At 40.7% G+C, this 19,154-nt stretch overlaps 2 protein-coding genes across 6 annotated transcripts in view; one reads left to right on the top strand and one right to left on the bottom strand.

Moving 5' to 3' along the window:
• Positions 1–656: 656 nt before the first annotated feature.
• ABCE1 (ATP binding cassette subfamily E member 1) lies at positions 657–18,310 on the bottom strand. 2 transcript variants are annotated; one of them, XM_053976875.1, is made up of 18 exons: positions 18,175–18,310; positions 11,329–11,496; positions 10,923–11,008; positions 10,318–10,415; positions 9,814–9,931; positions 7,821–7,958; positions 7,607–7,676; positions 6,458–6,554; positions 5,421–5,510; positions 4,719–4,840; positions 3,863–4,084; positions 3,381–3,440; positions 3,238–3,296; positions 2,940–3,050; positions 2,710–2,852; positions 2,493–2,615; positions 1,428–1,539; positions 657–1,184 (listed from the first exon to the last, which is right to left on the bottom strand). In XM_053976875.1, the coding sequence occupies exons 2-18, from the start codon at positions 11,429–11,431 to the stop codon at positions 1,137–1,139; spliced, it is 1,800 nt and encodes a 599-aa protein (XP_053832850.1). In that variant the 5' UTR covers positions 11,432–11,496; positions 18,175–18,310; the 3' UTR covers positions 657–1,136. The 2 variants fall into 2 exon arrangements, with proteins under 2 accessions (XP_053832850.1, XP_053832849.1); XM_053976874.1 differs by lacking the exon at positions 18,175–18,310 and adding an exon at positions 17,588–17,718.
• Positions 17,889–19,154, top strand: part of ANAPC10 (anaphase promoting complex subunit 10) — a 35,520-nt gene continuing 34,254 nt past the window's right edge. The window contains exon 1 of one of the 4 annotated variants that reach the window (XM_053976881.1): positions 17,889–18,141. The gene's annotated coding sequence lies outside the window, so the exon portion shown is untranslated. Of the gene's footprint in view, positions 18,142–18,569; positions 18,660–19,154 lie in introns of those variants that run through there. The other 3 variants (XM_053976878.1, XM_053976877.1, XM_053976876.1) reach the window with 3 other exon arrangements.

Genomic DNA, 19,154 nt, shown 5'->3' with positions numbered 1-19,154 from the left:
TACAGGTGCATTGCTGTTACAAGACAGAGGGAGGCAGTGTGTATATAATGCTTAGTACTGCAAAGGTTATGAAATAACCATGTTACTAACTCACAGAATGGCAAAACCCCACAAATTACCCCCACTCCTTTCTGTAGCTTGTGAGGCAAAAATGTAAACAAGGAACAAAGCCATGTTTTCTCATCACGCTTTTCACATGCCAATGAAGGCAGAGAACTGTTGAATGGAAAATGCCCTTCCTTCCTTTTAAGACATATAGCTGAAAGTTGTTTTTTAGATGTCTTCTTAAATAAGCAGGAACCTTTAAATTTTTCTTCTGGTTCCCTGAAGGACCTTATTTTATAGGGAAATAAGTTTTTAACAAGGTTTCTTTAAATTTTTTTTGTCATAGTAAGACTTGTCAAAGCTTTTTACTTTAGGAAAAAAAAAATTCCTGCATCTTAGCCTTATAAAAACATTATGGAAGAGTGAGTTGGATAGTTGGAAATGTTTATATTCTTTAGGATTAGTTCACTGATTATTTTCATCTCACTAGGTCTGAGAACATGCACAGGGACAGATGATTAAAAAAAGGTGTAGCTACCTTCCGTGTGAGAAAAGGGTGTGTGACATTATATATACACTTCTGAATTAGTAACTGAAGAAATTCTACAGTGTCACAAGTTGGGTGGGTATTTTATTTTTGAAACCCTCAGCCAGAGGGATTCAACCTTTTTAAAAGAGGAGTCGCTCTTGTAGCGTGACAGTAAACTTCCCTCTTATACAGAAAACAGCTTCAAAGATTTATTTTAAAATGAGGAAGTTCAGTGAGTACTTGGTACATGAGTAGGATATATTGAATTGAAATCCTCCCTTAAATTTTGAAAAATCAGGAGACCCATTTGCACAATTTCACGGTGGTCTATTTTGAAATTATTACACTGAAAATAGGGCTGTGTCACCAAAATATAGAAAGTGGCAGTTTTACTCAGACTAGGATGTTTACTGCTACTATCTCAGATGTTAAATGCAGCAAGAGATTTTAAGCTCCAAAATATTAATTGTTGTAAAACCTGATCTGAGCCATCTCATCACAGCTGTTTAGATTCCAATATGCATGTCTAGATGCCAGTTAAAAATATGCTGGGATTCAATATTTAGTCATCCAGGAAGAAGTAGTTTCCACTCTTCTTTTGTTCCACATCCTTGGGAAGAGAAAAAAGGTCACCATTACTTGAAGTAGTCTTGGGCAGACTTGAACATAACTGAAATAAAAGACACTTCTCTAAACTCTTTCTGCTTCTGTTATTACTCTTAACTAGTTTCACATGCTGTTTTTCCAGCACAGCAGAACTACCCTGTCAATCTTCATTTTGTTCCCTATTTTAAAATCTGGCTTCATATCAAACAGTCCTGGCTCCTGTACTGCAAAGGTGCTCCTCTCTTACCTTGATGGAATTGAGTTTGTTTATTCTTGGTCTGTAATTGTTGGGGTCTCTTCTAAAAGTGATTTCAAGCTGAGATAAAAACTTATTCATTCCAGCCAGAAGAGTCTGTGGACTGTTGAGACAGAAGAATATTTTAGCTATATTTTCAGAAGTTTTATATCATATGATTACAGGCAACTGATCTCCAGCCTGAGCTCACTCAGGTCTGGAAATGCAAATGTGAGCTGTATTTGACATACCAAGACATGCTACATTTTTAGTCAAACCCTATCTCAGATGCTGCTGAAAGATGAGAGTTTTATCTCATTGTAGTTTCCAGCTGTGACCTTTTCTTTCTTTTTATTTTGTATCTACATGTGTGTGCTGGCACACTTATTTACATTCAAGGAAACAAAAACCCAACACCTGCACCATAAGCAAAATCTAACAAAGATCATAACATAACTTTCTCAATGATTGTGATTTTTGAATTCCAACATCTGTGTTCTTGGAAGGAATACCACCAAAGCTGGGGTTGCAGGGGATTGCCATGGCAGACTAGTATGTTTAGTTCATCTAGCTTGTGCCAAGTACTCACTGTTCTAAAAGCCTGTTTTCTGATAAGGCTGCTCATTAAAAAGTCTATGTAATCTACATGAAATTATTTACAGGAACAAAAGGAGACATCAAAAGGGACAGCTCTGAAAAAGCTGCATGTTGGCATCAAGACTTAACCTTCACTACATCTGCATACAGGTACCATTACTACACTGCTTTCTCCTACTGCATCTGAAAGTTATTTTCAGAAGCGTAGTTTACAGTTGGTAGTTTTTTCATTCCTTGATCTCTCGTCCTTGTTATTTAGCCATCATGCCATTGCTTAAGGCCAGGTCTAGTTTTTTAGGGTTTGGTTATGTTCCTCAACCCTGCCCCAACTCTGGTTTAGGCAGCCTGTGAGGATCAATCCCATTTTCTGTTCCACGATTCAAAACAAAAGTCAGAACCCTCAGGACAGTCCTGGATGCAGCTTAAATTTCCATAGGCAGGAGTGACAATCTTACTTAGTAATCCCAACAAATCTCTCACCTGTTTGCCAGTGTGTTCTTGGAAGGAATGCCATCAAAAACAATCACACGATCAGCAAGATATGTAGCCATGATAAAATCATGTTCTACCACAAAAGCTGTTTTTTTAGCATGGAGAATGAAACTGAAATGAGGGGAAAGAAGAAAAGAAGAGAGTAATATGAACTCATTGTAATACTACTGCAATTTTCAGTTCCTTGCCCACCGTGCGTACTCACCGTTTAATGACTCTGGCAGCCATCAGACGCTGTTCAGAGTCCAGATATGCTGAGGGCTCATCAATCAGATACACATCTGCCGGTTTACCCAGACAAAGAGCTAACGCCACACGCTGCAACTCACCACCAGACAGCGTCTGAACCTGGTGGTGGGGGGAACAAGGCCATGCTTAGTTCAGGTACTGGTTGAGAGTTAAGACAATGAGGATGTTGATTCAAGCAATTAATACCTCCTGGTCAATGATGTTTTCTATCTGAAGAGGTTTCATCACATCAGTTACAAACTGGGGGTGTGTATAGGCATCTCTGATCTTCTCGTGCAGCAGCTGACGGACACTTCCCTAGCAAAAGGAAAATGTTGCCATTCAGTTTTATGCACCACAAGAAAACAAGCAGAAACAGAATAATAAAAAAAATCTATCTAAAATACATACAGATATAAAATAAAGAATTAAAAGAAATTAAAAGAATTTCTATCTGTGTGTTTTGTAGCAAACACAATACTTAATAAATAAGGCTGAAATGTACCGTAGATTTAGGGCTGATTTTCTGTGGTTTGTAGCTGACATTTAGGACTGGGACCTCACCTATAAAAAGACAAAATTAATAATGTAAACAAGAGAATTTCCAGTAACCTTAAAATAGGTTTCAGCTTGGGTGTAACGCATTACCTCCTTCATCAGGTGTAAGTCTTCCTGCAAGCATTCGGATAAATGTTGTTTTGCCAGTTCCTAAAATAAAATACAAGTTACACATTAATAACTTTTTACCAATTTAGACCTCTAACAAGTCACTGGTACAATAACAACTAAGACTATTTAATAAAGAATACATTTTAAAATTAGACTGCTTTGAGAATTTCTATATTATCTTCCAGCACTTGCTACTACTTGCTTTTTCTAATGGAAGACACATCTTAAAACTGCCACCTAAGTTTTAAAACCAGGGTAGGTAACAAACACAGTGGCACTGTTAACATTCAGTAACTTCACATTCTTCCTAACTGGGGGGCTCATGCTGGATATCTTCACCAGGAAACAAGCAGCTCAACCTGACTCAAACCCAGTAATTTTGAAGCCTGGCTCCCAAAGTGAAGGGCTTTCGGATCTTATTCAGGGCTGGAGAAGCAGTTTCCAGCATAAATTGCACTTACCATTTTCCCCTAACATCACCATAATTTCAGAATCAGTGAATTCTCCAGCTACAATGGATAGCTCAAATTCTCCCATCTTTTTTTTCATTCCTGGATATTTGTACATACACATCTTCTTAACCTCTTCTTCGTTAGCTGTTTCAGCTACTTTAAATACCAGAGATGCGTCTCGAAACCTTAGATTTTCTGTTGGAACATAGCCATCTAGGAAAATATTTATGCCTAGGATGGGAGGAAAAAACATCATTAAAAGAGGTCTGTAACAAAGTAAAACAAGAAGAATTTCAATTCCTGGCTGTAAATTCCATTCAGATAACAAGAATGCTGGATTTTAAATGCTATGTTAAAAGAAGCAACAAGACCTCTTTTAAGGTCTGCATATTGCAAACTGAATGAGGAAGAGCCTTACTAAACTACAGAATGGGTGGAGCAGCTCTTCCTGAAAATCCACTGTTAGTGATGTGTGTGGGGTTAAAAGGAACTTCTGCTGTTGGACCCACTCTCTCAAAGCCAGATTTTACTGAGTCTCAGGACTACAGCTGGGGTCAATTCAGTTGAACACTACATACCTCTGTACTGTGCAACCTCTCTCCTGCCCTTTCTCTACTACTTATAGGGTCTTTTATGTAACTCCACTGTTTATAAAACACCTGGAAGTATCAAAATTATGTCCATAGCAAGTGAAAATGAAGACTTTTGGGTTGAGTTACAAATTTAGTATCACATAACACAGAAATTCTGCAAAAAATCCAACAGCTTTTTCATTGCTGAACTGTAACAGGAAGAGGACATGTTTATATAGCAGACAACTGGCATTTTTGGGAATGTTTAGAAAGAGAAATATGGCAAGAATTACCTTCTCTTACGCTGAAAGGCATGGTAACAACACCATAAGCACTTGGCACACCATACAGGCAGCAGATAAAGTCAGAGAGATAATCTAACACACTTAGATCATGCTCTACAACAATAATGTACCTGAAAAACAAAGCCAGAGAGATGCTTTTTTACCTCAATGCAAAACATTTTTCTTTTTTTCTCACTCTAGTTTTCCATAAACAAGAGCTATCAATATGATTTTCAGTTAATATGGTTTCTTCACTTTATACTAAAAAAACAGAGCTCAAATCTCTCACAAGCATTTTTTAAACTGTCAATAAACTCGTGAATGATAAAGTCCATCTTCAGTGTGAACTGGCAACTTCTTTATGTACATTAAGTGGAAGTATGTTGATTGAGTGAAAAATACTTAGCACATTTTAAGAAAATAAAAATCTTTGTGGGAAAGGGATGAAACAGCAATATTCAGGTGAAAAGTAACCACCAATATTTTCCCATCCTTATAAAAAAATTTCGAAACAGGACAAGAAACGACAGGAAATAAGTTTCCAAAATGCAAAAGAATAGAATATTACTGACTTGGAATATGAAACATCTGTTAGTGTACCATACTGAGAAGTGAGCACTTCTGAGGGGATGGACTGGATCTTTCTTCCCTCTGTAAGCAGTCATGCATTATTACAGTCTGGCAAAATATCTGAAGCTTGCATTTATTTACCTGTCAGGGTTTATGAGGGACCGAATAGTAATGGCAGCCTTCAAGCGCTGCTTGACATCCAAGTAGCTGGAAGGTTCATCAAACATGAAGCTAATCCCAAAAGGAAGAGTGAAGTCTTAATGAATGCAAGCTTTCTACTTAATCAAGCATAGTATTAACATTTCAACCATTAAGTAAATGGAAATAAAAAATTATCATTATTTATACTGAGAAAAAAATGACAATTGTGCATTTCTGCCTTCATTCTTTGTAGACTGTCATGTGAAAGTGAGTTAAGTATTACTTTCCCAAAAGTTCTGACAAAGTTATCAAAGGTTACAAGAATCAGCAGATAGGATTCCCATGCACTCATTCTCAGTTACCTTAAATTTAACATGAACTAAAAAGTGCAGAAATACTTTAGAAGATTGGAAGAAGGACGTTTTCCAAAGAGAAAACTGAACAAGGAAACCCACTTGAAATTCACACCAACCAAATAAAAAACAGCAGCCCAAGCAGAACAAGACCAACCAACCCAAAAATTCATGAAAGCAAAAAAACCCCAAAACTGTGTAACTCTTCTGATTTTGTTTTCTTGGTCCCAAGGAGTCAGGAAACAACAGAGATTAGACAGTAATTTCTCCTGCTTGCAAGACAGGAGAGGAGGGACTCAAGTTCCAAGAGGTGGGAAAGCAGCTGTACCTTTCTCATTCTAAGGGAGGTGTGCTGTCGAACAGGATACATTTAGGTGGGAACAGGGAGAGGTTGTAAGGTTGTGATGCTGAAATCTAACACTGGCTTCTGAAATCAGCTATTTCCACTCAGATAAATAAAAGTATACACAATCCAGAGATTACACATGAAGTAAATATGGCTTTCAGCTGATGAGTTGGCTAAAGTTGTTTTTTAAATAATTTTTAGACATTATTTAATAATTATTAAATATTTTTCAATATTTCAAACAAAAGTATTATTGTTAAGAATAAATGTAAATTTGAGGACCATATTCTGAGACAGATTACTAGAAGCAATGTGTAACAGAAGTAAATGAAACATACATATCAGCCTTCTGAATGCAAACAACTGCACAAGCAAATCTCTGAAGTTCTCCTCCTGAAAGGTCCTCAACATTTCTTTCTTTCAGGTGTGTTAAGTCTGCAAGTAAGTAATTAATTTTAGGTATGTGATAACCAACAGAACAATCCTTATTTTTATTACCTACAGAAACATGTATAAACATAGCAAACATTCTACAGAGAGGAAAAGAAAACAGAAGGAGAATAAGCATTCACTTTATACAGCATCAGTATCATACTGCTAATTCTAAGTGACAGCAAGCTATGGCTTCTCTGCAGCATTAGCTGCATGGCTGCTTCCTATCATGCAGAAGAATTACATTTCTATTTCTTTTTCCACCACATTGGTGAAGATTTCTGGCCCTAAAAAGAAACTATACCAGTTCTGAAAGTACTTCTTGTCAGACTTGGCTGGAGAGCTCTGATTTTCAGGAAAATCAAGTCACTCAAACCTTACAGGAGATGGGTGAAGCAGGTATTTTCTAAGCAGCTTAATGAACACATTTCAAGAACAGGTTGTGTCGCTAATAAATTAAGTGGGACTCAAAGCCCACATTCTTGGTGGCACAATGGCAGCCCCACCTTCACTACCCAGTTCCACTGAAGAGAATTCCATTGTGAATTTAGCAACAACTAAATACAAAACACTTACAAAACATTACTAGGGCTGGACTATGCAGATGTTCTTATTAATTGTATTAATCTCAGAAGTCAGTGTTACTCCCAATAAAATTAGATATATACAAGCTTTTGGGAGGAGTGTGGTACATTAGGATAGTATTTTTATGTGCAGTGTAAAAAGGGGGATGCTCAGATTTTGCCACATTTGTGAGCAAGCAAGAACAGCAGATGCTAAATGGAATTTTTCCAGCTTTAAAGAAACCACTTTCTACTAGGAAACAAAAACTGGATTACATTCTGTTAACTAGAATGTATCAACTAGTTTGCCACCAGAAAGTATTACCTGTGTTATTTATATTACAGCATGCCCTGGGTTTACACTAAAGCACCTTTACTTTTTCTTTGAGTTGGTATAATTTACATGTTCTATCACATTATGACAACTTGATTTGTTTTAGTAAATATGAACTTCTCAAATGCTTTAAAATTTGACTGTACAGAATTACTTACCAAGCTGCTGACATACAACAGTTTGTGTCTTAGTTTCATCCTTCCTATCCAGAATTGATCCCACTGTTCCCTGCATGATAAATAATTAAAAAACCCAACCAGCATTAAAAATTTCAGACAGTTCTGAATTATGCTGCTAAATAAAACCTTTAAACACATTAGAAATAGTACAGAAGAAGCTCCCAGCTTTCTATTTACTCATGAAATGTCTCACCTTTGCAGCTTTAGGGATCTGGTCCACGTACTGAGGTTTAATGATAGCTTTAAGGTCATCTTCCAGGATCTTGGTAAAATAATTTTGTAGTTCAGATCCTCGGAAGTAAGTCAAAATTTCTTGCCAGTCAGGTGGATCCTGTGACAAAATTAAAGCCTGGGTTTACTTATACCATTTAAAAACATAATAAGGAACCCTAATTTCATTCCAATCAACAAGGCAAATAGAATATGCTTGTAAAATAGCACACCAAAAAAATCTGCAAAAGCACTCTAAAAACAAGGTTTAGAGACCTTCTTTTTCCAGGTTTCACTAGCCTTCAAAAAAAATTAAATGTGCACAGTTAAGAAGCTACTGAATTGAAACAACTTCATGGGGAAAATGACAGCATGGATTAGTGTAACCACACTTACTAGCTATCTGATACAGCTAATCCAAAGGAAAAGGACTGGAATGATAAAAGCACAAACTAGCACAGAAGATGCAACAAATCTGGTAACTTTCTCTGCTTCTAGCAAACACTTCCAAGGAAACAGAAGGGAAAAAAAAAAAACAAAGGAAAAATGACAAATTGAAAATAAAAGGAACCCTTCAGCGCATCACCCAGGAAAAAGTTCCCCCTTGCACACTGTACTACTCTGAGGGGTGCTGAGTTAATTACTTTGATGATAAACAGTATGGATCAGACTGACACAGTCATATTTCCAAACCAAGCAAATACACAGAGGAAATGCTTCATCAGTTTTAGAGCAGAAGCAACATGGAAGATTCAATTCATACCACGTGTTTCTGTGGTCATACTGATATGGCTCCTTCACAGCAAAGTCTGATTTTGGAAGCATGGTAATTCAATTAAGTACACATTCAGAAAGTCAAAAGTTTTGCTATTTCTGCAATACTACCACCTGAAACAAGAAGTCCACAAAATAATATAAACCAAACTTGAAAGAGAATGTAAAATGTAGCTGGGAAATGACTGTTTCTTTGCAGCTTTAGGTAGCAGCCACGAAATGAACAGTTTATTAAAACATTACTCTTTCAGGTAAAGAAACTGCTGAAGAAAGCGTCAACACTTGTTCTTACAAGTGCTTCTTGAAGGACAAAAGCGTGCATCAGAATTCAATTGTCCCCCTGCAGTCTGAAGGTAAGAAAGTAACATCTGAAATACTGCTAAGAGGAGTCCTAATAGTTATTATTTATGCCTTTTCTCTAGTGTATTCACTCTTTGGAGTAGTGCTAGGTAAAGAAGCCCTTGTAAAATCTTTTGCTCACTGGCTGCAGTTTGACTTGGAGTAAACACACAGGAAAATGGATTATGAATTCCCATGAATACCAGCAGATCACAAGTTGTTTTAAGTCTGGTTCTCAGAAAGTCTTATTTCTAAGTAACTAGCAACATGAAGAAACTAAGGATTTTTCAGAGCTCAGTATTCAAGTGTACAGTGGAAAACACCTTCAACCACAACTTACAGTAACAACATACTTTATGAGAAATCTTCCTCAAAAGAATCGAAGATAAAAATGCCTAAGAGATCCCAAAGATACATGGTAAGTGCTCACAGACACTTGAGCTGTTCAGATAAAAACAAAGGTAATTTAAAAGAAACTCCAGTACTTGGGCTATGGAAATCCCTGATGGGAATAGATAAATTATGCAGGGAGAAAAACGTGACATTTTTTAAAGACTAGTATTAAAAACACCCCAAGCCCTTAAGTGTGACTTCAAGAAACCTACCTCTGATTTTCATCTTTCATGAGTAACAATTACAATTAGAACCCTTATCTTTCTTGAGATATAGACACAATTTGCAAGAAAGCCTTTGTTAGCAATAACCTTCTGCTATTGGTCCTGTGTGGAGTAGGTCACTGCCGGTCAATAGACAAAGTGCCAACATCTCCACAAATCTATCACATTCACAGATACAAATGTTCAGTCCAAAAATATAAACACAGCTATCTAAAATGCTAACTCTATTTTATTGCTGATACATACATCATATTTTCCAAGATTTGGCTTTTGTTTTCCTGCTAAAATTTTCAAGGCAGTTGATTTTCCAATACCATTGGTTCCAACCAATCCCAGTACTTCACCTGGACGAGGGATAGGCAACCTGTACAAAACATTGATAAGTTTGTGTTATATTTATGTCATCTCACACCAACATTTAGTGGTCAAGTAAATGCTGCAACCCATTTTCAGACCTTCTGATTATTACAGCCTTTGTTAACCCAAATATCTAACCCAAATCATATCAAATTCCTTAAAAATACAAGAGCATAAGAAATATTTAAGGCCAGTCTGTTTTTAAGCAGGGGTTCTGTAAAATAATTCCTAATGTGAATTTATTCATTATAATACTTTCTAATATGAAAAATGTAATTAAGATTCTTAAAGGAAGCTCGTGGGATAAGAACCAAGAACACTTTGATGTGCACTATGTTTACCCCATCAAAAACTTGGATTTTTTGTCTCTTTGATATTTGAAAAATAAAATACCTGTGAAGTTTAAAGGCATTGGCACAGTATCTATGTGTTGTTTCTTTCTCCAGGTTGCTAGGTAAGTTAACAATTGACAAGGCTCCAAAAGGACATTTCTGGAATTGAAATAAATTATAGATTATTAGTTCACACAATTTATTAACAAAAGCCTATGTTTTGTACTGCACCCAGCTGTGCATTTACATTTTTAAACGGACCTCTACCAAATTTCCTTTACACGGTCAACCTGCCAAGGAAGTTCTATACCACATTCTTCAGATTTATAGTCTGCAATTTAGACTGTCAGTCTACAATACAAATAAGGCATATATTCTCCACCTTTCACAAAAAACATCTTTCTGCTGCTAATTGTCTAAAGACACAAACAAACAAAAGAACCAAACAAAGCCAAGCAAAAACAAAGCCACAAACAAAACCCACACCTTGCAACCCAAACAGTTCAGTCAAATGACACTGTTCTTCACTTTCTAGAAACAGTAAGTTAACTTGCTCTGATTAGCCCAGGAAAGAAAACTGCTTTTTGAAATTACAGTATGCATTACTAAATATAGTAGCAAAATAAGGAAAATGTAGCACTTTAAATAAAGCAGTTTAATTTTTACCTTGATGCAAATACCACAACCAATACAAAGTGTTTCTGAAATCCATGCTATTTTGCTCTGTGATGTGACTTCTATGCAAAGTTTTCCTGGTGAAAAAAAATTAAGATAAGATCAGTAAAGTTTCTGGTGAATCAGAATTCCTGCCTATTAAATTCCACAAAGGAACATGTAACTATGAACGTTCACTGAAGCTTCAGATTATCCAAAGGTGACACTTTTTATGAAAAGTGTCATTATTACTAAGAACTGTTCATGCTTTTAGTGATATTTTTTAAAGGCTTTATGAAAAAAAAAAGCTTCAATTATACACAAAAATCTATCAGTTATAAAAAGCTCATTCCTTCTAGCAGAATTGATTTAAAAGGTCTCCAATTGCTTCAATACTTTGTTACATTGTATCTCTTACCCATTCGAACCACAGGACAACTCTTCTTGCATTCCTGACGACATTTCTTTGGCTTACATTTGTCATGGTTGACTATAGCAATTCTTGTTAATTTGTCTGCCATAATGCACAATTTAGGGTTAAACACATACACCAGTTATAAGGAGGAGTAGTGGGAGTCTTGCAGACCTTAAAGGAAAAAAAAAAAAAAAAAGAAAAAAACCACATCATAAGACATATCTATTCTAAGTTAATGCTAGTGGAGCACAGAGATGAAAAATGCAAAATTATTTGATTTTTTTCCTCCTTTAAGCAATGTGACAAGCAGCAAAGTCAAAGATACAAATAACAAGGGTACTGATGTGTAGATAACCGCACAAATTTTTAACATCTTCCTTCCATCCCATTACTACTTTTCCAGTGTAAAAATAAAATCATGATTTATCTTAAAAAGGATTTGTTTCCAAAAAAGCATGCTGTAGTAAGAACATAAGAATCTGTACAGCTCCAAATTTTAGTTTTACAAGTTGCCTTGTATAAAGCACCCTTGTTCACATTGTCAAATTGTGACTACAACTATTACTCCAAGGATATGATTAGAATATACATTTACAAACTGTATGCCAATATTCTGTATTAAAGGATTAAAACAGTGTAAAATGTAAACCAGTTTTCAAAGTGAAAATGTGCAATAGCATATAAAAAGTAAACCAGGCAATGTGAGCAGACAGACATTCATGACGATGCTTGATTCTTTAATCTTGAGTTTCATTAGTATCTGAGTAACTACAGTTACATTCTGCATTTCCTAATATGGTATCAATGCCTGTAATAGATTTCAATAAAAACAAGTAAAATTCTTTATAAAGAACATAGAAAGGCTCTGCAAAGGGATCTGGCCAAGCCAGCTCCATGGGGATCATGAGGATCAGTAAGGCCAAGTGCTGGGTCCTGCCCTTGGGTCATAACCACTCGAGGCAGCACCACAGGCTGGGGAAGAGTGTAAGGAAAATTGCCTGGTGGAAAAGGACCTGGGGGTGGCTGGTGGCAGTGACTGAACATGAGCCAGCTGTGCCCAGGTGGCCAAGAAGGCCAATGGCATCCTGGCCTGGATCAGCAACAGTCTGGCCAGCAAGACCAGAGCAGGGACTGTCCCACTGAACTTGGTGGGGCCACACCTCAAGTGCTGTGTCCTGTTCTGGGCCCCTCACTAAAGAAAGTCACTGAGGGGCTGGAGCAAGCCCAGAGAAGGGCACTGGAGCTGGGGAAGGCTCTGGAGCACCAGTCTGAGGAACAGCTGGGGGAGGTGTGGATGTTTAGTCCAGAAAGGGAGGCTCAAGAGAGCCCATCTCACTCTCTACAACTGTCTGAAAGGAGGGTATAGCAAGGGGGGGATAGGGCTCTACTTCAAAATAACACAACACAGGACAAGAGGAAACAGCTTCAGATTTCACCAGGGGAGGTTTAGATTGGATGTCAGGAAAACTATCTTTCGCTGAAAGGTGGACAAGCATTGCAAGAGGCAGCTAAGGGAAGTGGTTGAGTCACCATCCCTGGAAGTATTTAAAAGACATGTAGATGTGGCCCTCAGGGACACAGGTTAGGAGCCAGTGCTGGGTTAATGGTTGGGCTCAATAATCTTGGAGGTCTTTTCCAACCTAAAAACTCTATAAATATTTTGTGGATTACAAGATGACTAAATATTCCTGAAATCACAAATAAATGCATGCAAAGGAGTGAAATGATGACTTGTATTCCTCTCCATAAGCCACTCTTTCCCTGCTTAGTTCTTTGTAATGTACGTTGACAAGTCCTGGATTGTAAGGGGACTTTGCACAGCTGCAGCAAATGGAGGGAAGGCAAGAGAATTTTAAATTTAAGTCTTGATAGATAAAAAAAGATTAAATGTGCTTTAAAGTACATTTATACTTCCTTTACCGTGTTCACTCGTAATACTGAAAATAACAACAACGACGACTGAATTATGAGGCTCTTGGAAGATTTCAAGATAGTGCAGATGACAAACTTTTTTTTTTTGGTAAAAATAAATGCCATAATGTACAAAGCATTTCCATCTCACTAAATAAAGGGATGGCAATCCTACAGATGATGCATGTTCAAAATAATTTCAATGCAGTATCAGTAGTTAAATGATATGACTGGGAAGGAATCTGGAAGTACTTCAGGTTTCCACACAGTGCAAAGGTGCAGCTGCATCCAAAGGATTCCAACATTTCTAATTAAGGGAAATTTTTTCTGGATGTCCAGCTCACCTTTGCTTCACCAAACCAAAGAATCCTGCAGTGGTTTACAGACTGTATTTACTACATGTGGCTATTGGATGAAGAAAGGTTGTGACTTGCAGACTCCTTGAAGAAGTAGGTGCATGGCACATTTATCATGCTAAACTCTACCCTTCTCTAAACTTCAGTTGGAAGGAATCCTCCAGATACTACTGCAATATCTGGAAGATGGACAGCAAAGGTCAGAAAAGCAGATGTTACTGTATCCTTAAATCCATTACTACCATAGGTACAAATATTTTAAGTAGTTTCTTTAAAAACTGGTAGTCTTATTCCTTTATTCAGTTTCCAAAGTATTTTTGAACTAATAGCAAAAGATATTCTTCATAATCTATAAATGAATGTAACTATTAGTCACACTGCCAACCATATTGTGGCAGTTTCTACTTACATTTCTTTTTTTTTTCCCTTTACTATTTTAAATTTCCTAAGCCAGAAAGTCCTATTAACACAGCTATTATTTTAAAATAAATGACTGAATATAAGAAAAAAAATGAAAAGTGATTCAACAGTTCTGTATTGTCAGACCAGACTGACAAAGTAGGGCTGAACATTGAAATTGCATCTATAGACCAGGCCAAGAGGCATGGAATAATGAGTCTGCAGTTCTCACTTTAACACATCAGAAAACAACAAACTGAAAGCCTTATTTTTGAAGACTATAAAGGTGCTTCAGTCAGGGTAATTTTCTTGGGGAGAGATACTGGATATAGTCATTACTTCAAATAAAGATACATTCTTTGGGAAGACATCCCAGTGCCTTTCACTAAAATCCTGCAGTTTACAGTGCCAAGAGTATTTGGGGGTGAATCATTCCCTCTCTGTTTTCCCAAGGGAAGTGCTAAGTGGCCCTTTCTCCAAGGCCTGAGCAGACAGAGCACTGTGGACCTTCCACCTGAGCTGTAGGCAGCAGTGAATCAGTTCTGTGGGTTGCCCCACAACCAAACCTGCTGTGGCTCAGCAGGCTGCCCTCCCCAGCCCCCCAAACCCTGCTCGAAGCTCCTGCTGAGCAGCGCCGAGAGCAGCCTGGACATCTCCCCTCAGCCACCCAGCCTTCCAGCCGGGGTTTAGCCTGAAGCTCCACAGCAAGAGAGTGGGACAGAGCTGCTCTCAAACACCAAGGCAAACACGGCTTGAAACAAGCAATTCTTGCCAAGTTCCTCAGCAAGCTTTCCACAGTCTTGGCGGGATAATCAGACTGAAGTTTACACTCACTGCTGAATCAGACTGTGGTTGGTAAGCAATTAAACAGCCCAAGTTTGGGTATTTTTCTAATTCTAACTTACTTGGGAAAATGCCCTTCTAAGTTAGCATGTAATTTACAGTTAATTCTAACTCAGACAAAAATGCCCAGTCTGTGGTGAATAGTTTTGAAGGGGTCAGTGAATTATGTATGTACACTAAGCATTTATTAGAGTACGTGGTGGGGGGAATAGAAGCAATGAAGCAGCATGAAGACACACACTCCCCCCACTCTGCTCCCACCTACGTGACAGAAGTGCCCATTTATCCAAAACTCTCTAGTGGTCTTCACCATTTTCAGGAAAAAAAAAAAAAAGTGACTCCTGGAACTTCTGCAATATTTCTAGGACTGTGCTGATATCTACAATGACTGTCCACAAAATAAAGTAATAATATCTACTTAGAACTCAGAAACAAATAAACAAACTGTCCAAAACCAGACTGAACTCAAGTTATATATTTCCATCCAGTTAGCTGAGTGGCATTTAAATTAACATATGGAATAGGATGGTCTGATTCCAAGGAACGGATGTGGAACTCTCAGGACACTGAACACAGATCAGCAATGTTACAGTACAGCACACCAGCAACTGAGCAGTGCAGTCAGCACTTTAGGGGCAGGAGAAACTGGTACTCAGAAGCATTTTACCTCATGACTCTGCTTCTCCTTTCCATATTAAGTAGAACAGAATAAAAAACATAGTATGAAAATATTAATTTGCTACTAACTACTAGGGTAAAGAGCTGTTTTGAGTTATTGAATGATGATGGTATGGCAGCAGAAGATCTTCCCAGACACAGGTGAAGGAGGAGAGAATGACTAAAAACTGCTGGCTAGAGAAAAAATAAAATATTCTAAAAACCCTGTCAGTATCATTTATTAAAGTCAAAAGCCACCCATTTTGTTCAATTATGTAATCTAATACAAAAATGAAACATGTCTAAAAATAAGACACAAAACACATTATCACAAGCATTCTAAATCAACATTCTTAGGATGTCTGACACAGCTGCTGCACACCCTGACACACACAGATTACAAAAAAAAAAAAAACTTGCCCACATGCAGACCTTGCTATCTGTCACAGAAGGCACCAGCAATGTACAATCTGTAGAACACGTGCAATGTGCTTGCATTAATAATATTTATTTCTTTCACAGGCATTAGAGGTAAATTATAATTTACTAAGTCAAGGCAATTATGACTGAGAATGATTTGTAATTGCACTGAATTTTTAGGCTTAAACAAAGAAAAATTCAAACATTAAAAGTAAATGAAGACTGAAACAGAAGCAGAGACCATTCAATGAAAGACGTGAAGGCAAGGTCTGGGTTCAGAATTGCGCCATGCTTTAGTTACTTTGCACAAAACCAGTGAACATTTTATAAAATTATGCTGCATCAGACCTCAGAGAGAAATGCTGTGGAAAGAAGTGAGGATGAACAGCATTTCCAGCTGCCACTGAAAACAAGCTCAAGAATTGCCTCTCAATTCCATTGCTAATGGACTACTTACAGTCGCACCTTAACAAGAACAAGAAAGTCAAGAACTAGAATACCCAAAGAAAATTGAAATGAAAGGTAAAACAGATTTTCAAACTCCATATGGGAGATCACTACATCTCTAAGTATCAAAGCAGAAACAATAGTAAACGATACAACAACTAGTCTATGCTTAAGGTTTTCGCATTTGTTTTAGAAACTGAGGCAATGTAAAAAAAGTTTAGACATGCCCCAGATTTCCCTACTGTATTAAATCATAATATTACTCATAAGACACGACATGAATAAGAAAACATGCTAACATGAAAGCATACGGTCAAGTATACTGACGCTGCACAATGAGTGGGTGTGTGTAGCTTGTGCTGAGCAGCATTAATTACCACTCAATCTTTAACATTTCCCCTTAACATGAAGTGAAATGCGTGAGAACGAACCCATAAATTAGGAATCTAATGAAACTAATGAAAGTATTTCATGACCACTGGTTTAGGACTGCAGTTTATGGAAGGAACCACAGCAGGGAAGCTTAAATTAGGACGTGAAAACTGTCACAGGAACTTGCAGGTGAAGTATTCAAGTGCATTCCAGGCAGGAAACCATGGTCCTTTAGAAGAGCTGCCGACTTCTTCTATTTTTACACAGACCTCGTAGAAAACGGCCTTACCCCCCTATCTTATCGCACCTGCAAGAAGGCTTGATCTCCTCACCGCCCCACAAGCACCCACGTGGGTATCAGCTTCCCCCAAAAGAAGGCAAAATACGGCCTTCCCCCCCACCCCGAGGAGGAAGTTCTCCGTTTTCATAGGAGCAGAATGCCAGCGTTCCCTTTCCCGGAGCCAGGCAACCGCCGCCAGGCGAGGATCCCGCGCTGCATCCACAGGGAAGCCATACCCGCGGCCGGGAGCAGCAGCAGGGACGGCGCCCTCTGACCCCGGCTGGCACAAAACCCGAGGCGTCGGGGATGACGTACCGCGTGTGCAGGCAGTGCCGGCCCGGGCCGTGCCCACGCCGGCAGCGAGCCCCGATCCCCGAGAGCCTCCGGCCCTGAGGCCCAGGCGGGGCGCGGTCGAGCCGACCCTTCTCCCATGGTGGTGCGGGCGAGGCCGCCGCCCAGGCCGAACGCAGCGGCGGCCGCCGGGCCGGCGGCACGCCATGAGGAGCGGGGGCCCTTCCCCACCGCCTCCATTCCCGCGCAGGAAAGTGGGAATTCTCCTCCCTCCGGCGTTACTTACCGGGAGCTGTGGGGAGGGGAGGGGGGAGGGTGCGGCGGGGCCGGGTACAGGAGGGGGTGGGGGCGCGCGCGGCGCCCTCGCGCCGCGGCGGGATGAACGGCGTCCGGTGATCCCGCGCGCGGGCCCGCGCGCGCAACGTGCTCGCGCCGCCGCCGCCGCCGCCGCCGCCGCCACCCGGCCAAGATGGCCGTCGGGCCCGCGGGGGCGGGGCCTGGGCGCACGCCACGGAGAGGAGGGGAAAGGATGGGCGGCCCTTGCCGGGGACGGCCGGGGAAGGAAGGGCGGTCCTCCTCACCATGGAGACCTAGAGCGCGGCCGTGCGTAGGGAGCGCGGCCTCCCGTGGCGCCCGGGCTCCCCGAGGCCGCGCTGCGAGCGGCGGCCCCGCTCGGAGGGGAACTCCCGGGTCGAGGGGAACGTCCCAGGTGGTGACGGGCAGCAGCAACAGTTAGACCGGGTGCTTCTCTTCTCAAGGAAAGGTGTTCCATTCCCTTTCACGACTGCGGTTTCCGAGCTCCAGTTTCGGATAGGACCGGGGATTGATACAACTCGAAAGGTACCAAGATAGAATGGTCTTGCTAGCCTTTACCTGCCCTGGGCGGCGTGTCTTCTGCACCTGGAACGCTGGGGCTACGTGCTTTCATTCCCATCGGGAAGAACTATCATTGTCTTTCGGGAGCCCATCGCCTCACTAGGGATACCACCCCCAATAATGACTGTGCCCACGGATCGGTGCCCACGACACCATGGTCTTGCTGGCCTTTACCTGCCCTGGGCAGCGCGCCATCTGCATCTGAAACACTGCGACTACGCCCTTTCCTTCCCGTGGGGAGGCGTTTCCAGGAGGCCACCTCGGGAACTCCGCTTCCATGCCCAGCACCGAGCACGTCCCAGGCTCGCTCCCGCACCGGAGGAGCCGGGACGCGGCGCTCCCGCCGGGCCCGCCCCGCCCATGGCGTCGTGTGAGGGGCGGGGCGGTGCCTGAGGGGGCGCGGCGCGCGCGCACTGCGCTCCCTCCGCTGCGGCGGCGGCGGCTGCTCCGGCGGCTGCTCCCGGCGGGATCAGGTGGGAAAGGTGGGAGCTGCGGCTCTGCCGGGGCCGTGAGGGGAGGAGAAGCAGGAGGAGGAGGAGGAAGGTCCAGCCCCGGCAGAAGCTCGGCTGGCTGACGCGACGTGTTCGCGGCGGGTCTGGGGGCTGCCCTGCCGGGTGCCGCCCGCCGTGCCTGCGGGGGTCTCGCGTGTCCCCCGCGGCCGGAGAGCGGAGCCCGGGCTGGGGATCCGGCGGGGCCCGTGCCGTGAGTAGGTGCTGCTGCTTTACTTCCGATACTAAAGCGGTTTGTAGGCCTGGGGGCCACGGCCCCAGTATAGCGTTGTAAACCTGGTTAATTTTCATTATATTTGTTTATGATTGTTACAATTATAATTGATATAATTGATGTCGGTTGAAAGCCCTACAAACAAGTCGTGAGGGGGCGGTTGATTTTTCAAAGCGGCTTCATCCTCTGGTGGCTCTTGGATTTCACGACACCTTCCACCTAATATTTACACTTTACACTCCTTGTAAAGATGT

Source organism: Vidua macroura, chromosome 4 (genome assembly GCF_024509145.1).
Source record: "Vidua macroura isolate BioBank_ID:100142 chromosome 4, ASM2450914v1, whole genome shotgun sequence".
NCBI lineage: Eukaryota > Metazoa > Chordata > Aves > Passeriformes > Viduidae > Vidua > Vidua macroura.
The sequence above is the reverse complement of the archived record's forward strand: the minus strand, read 5'-3'. Positions and strand labels throughout refer to the sequence as shown.

What these genes read in the sequence shown, in the direction of transcription:
- ABCE1 (XM_053976875.1), bottom strand. Translation starts at nt 11,431, where the DNA reads ATGGCAGACAAATTAACAAGAATTGCTATAGTCAACCATGACAAATGT. An exon ending in AGATCCCTAAAGCTGCAAAG is followed by an intron (nt 7,677 to 7,820) that starts GTGAGACATTTC and finishes TTTATCATGCAG; the next exon opens with GGAACAGTGGGATCAATTCT. An exon ending in ACTTACACCTGATGAAGGAG is followed by an intron (nt 3,297 to 3,380) that starts GTAATGCGTTAC and finishes GTCTTTTTATAG; the next exon opens with GTGAGGTCCCAGTCCTAAAT.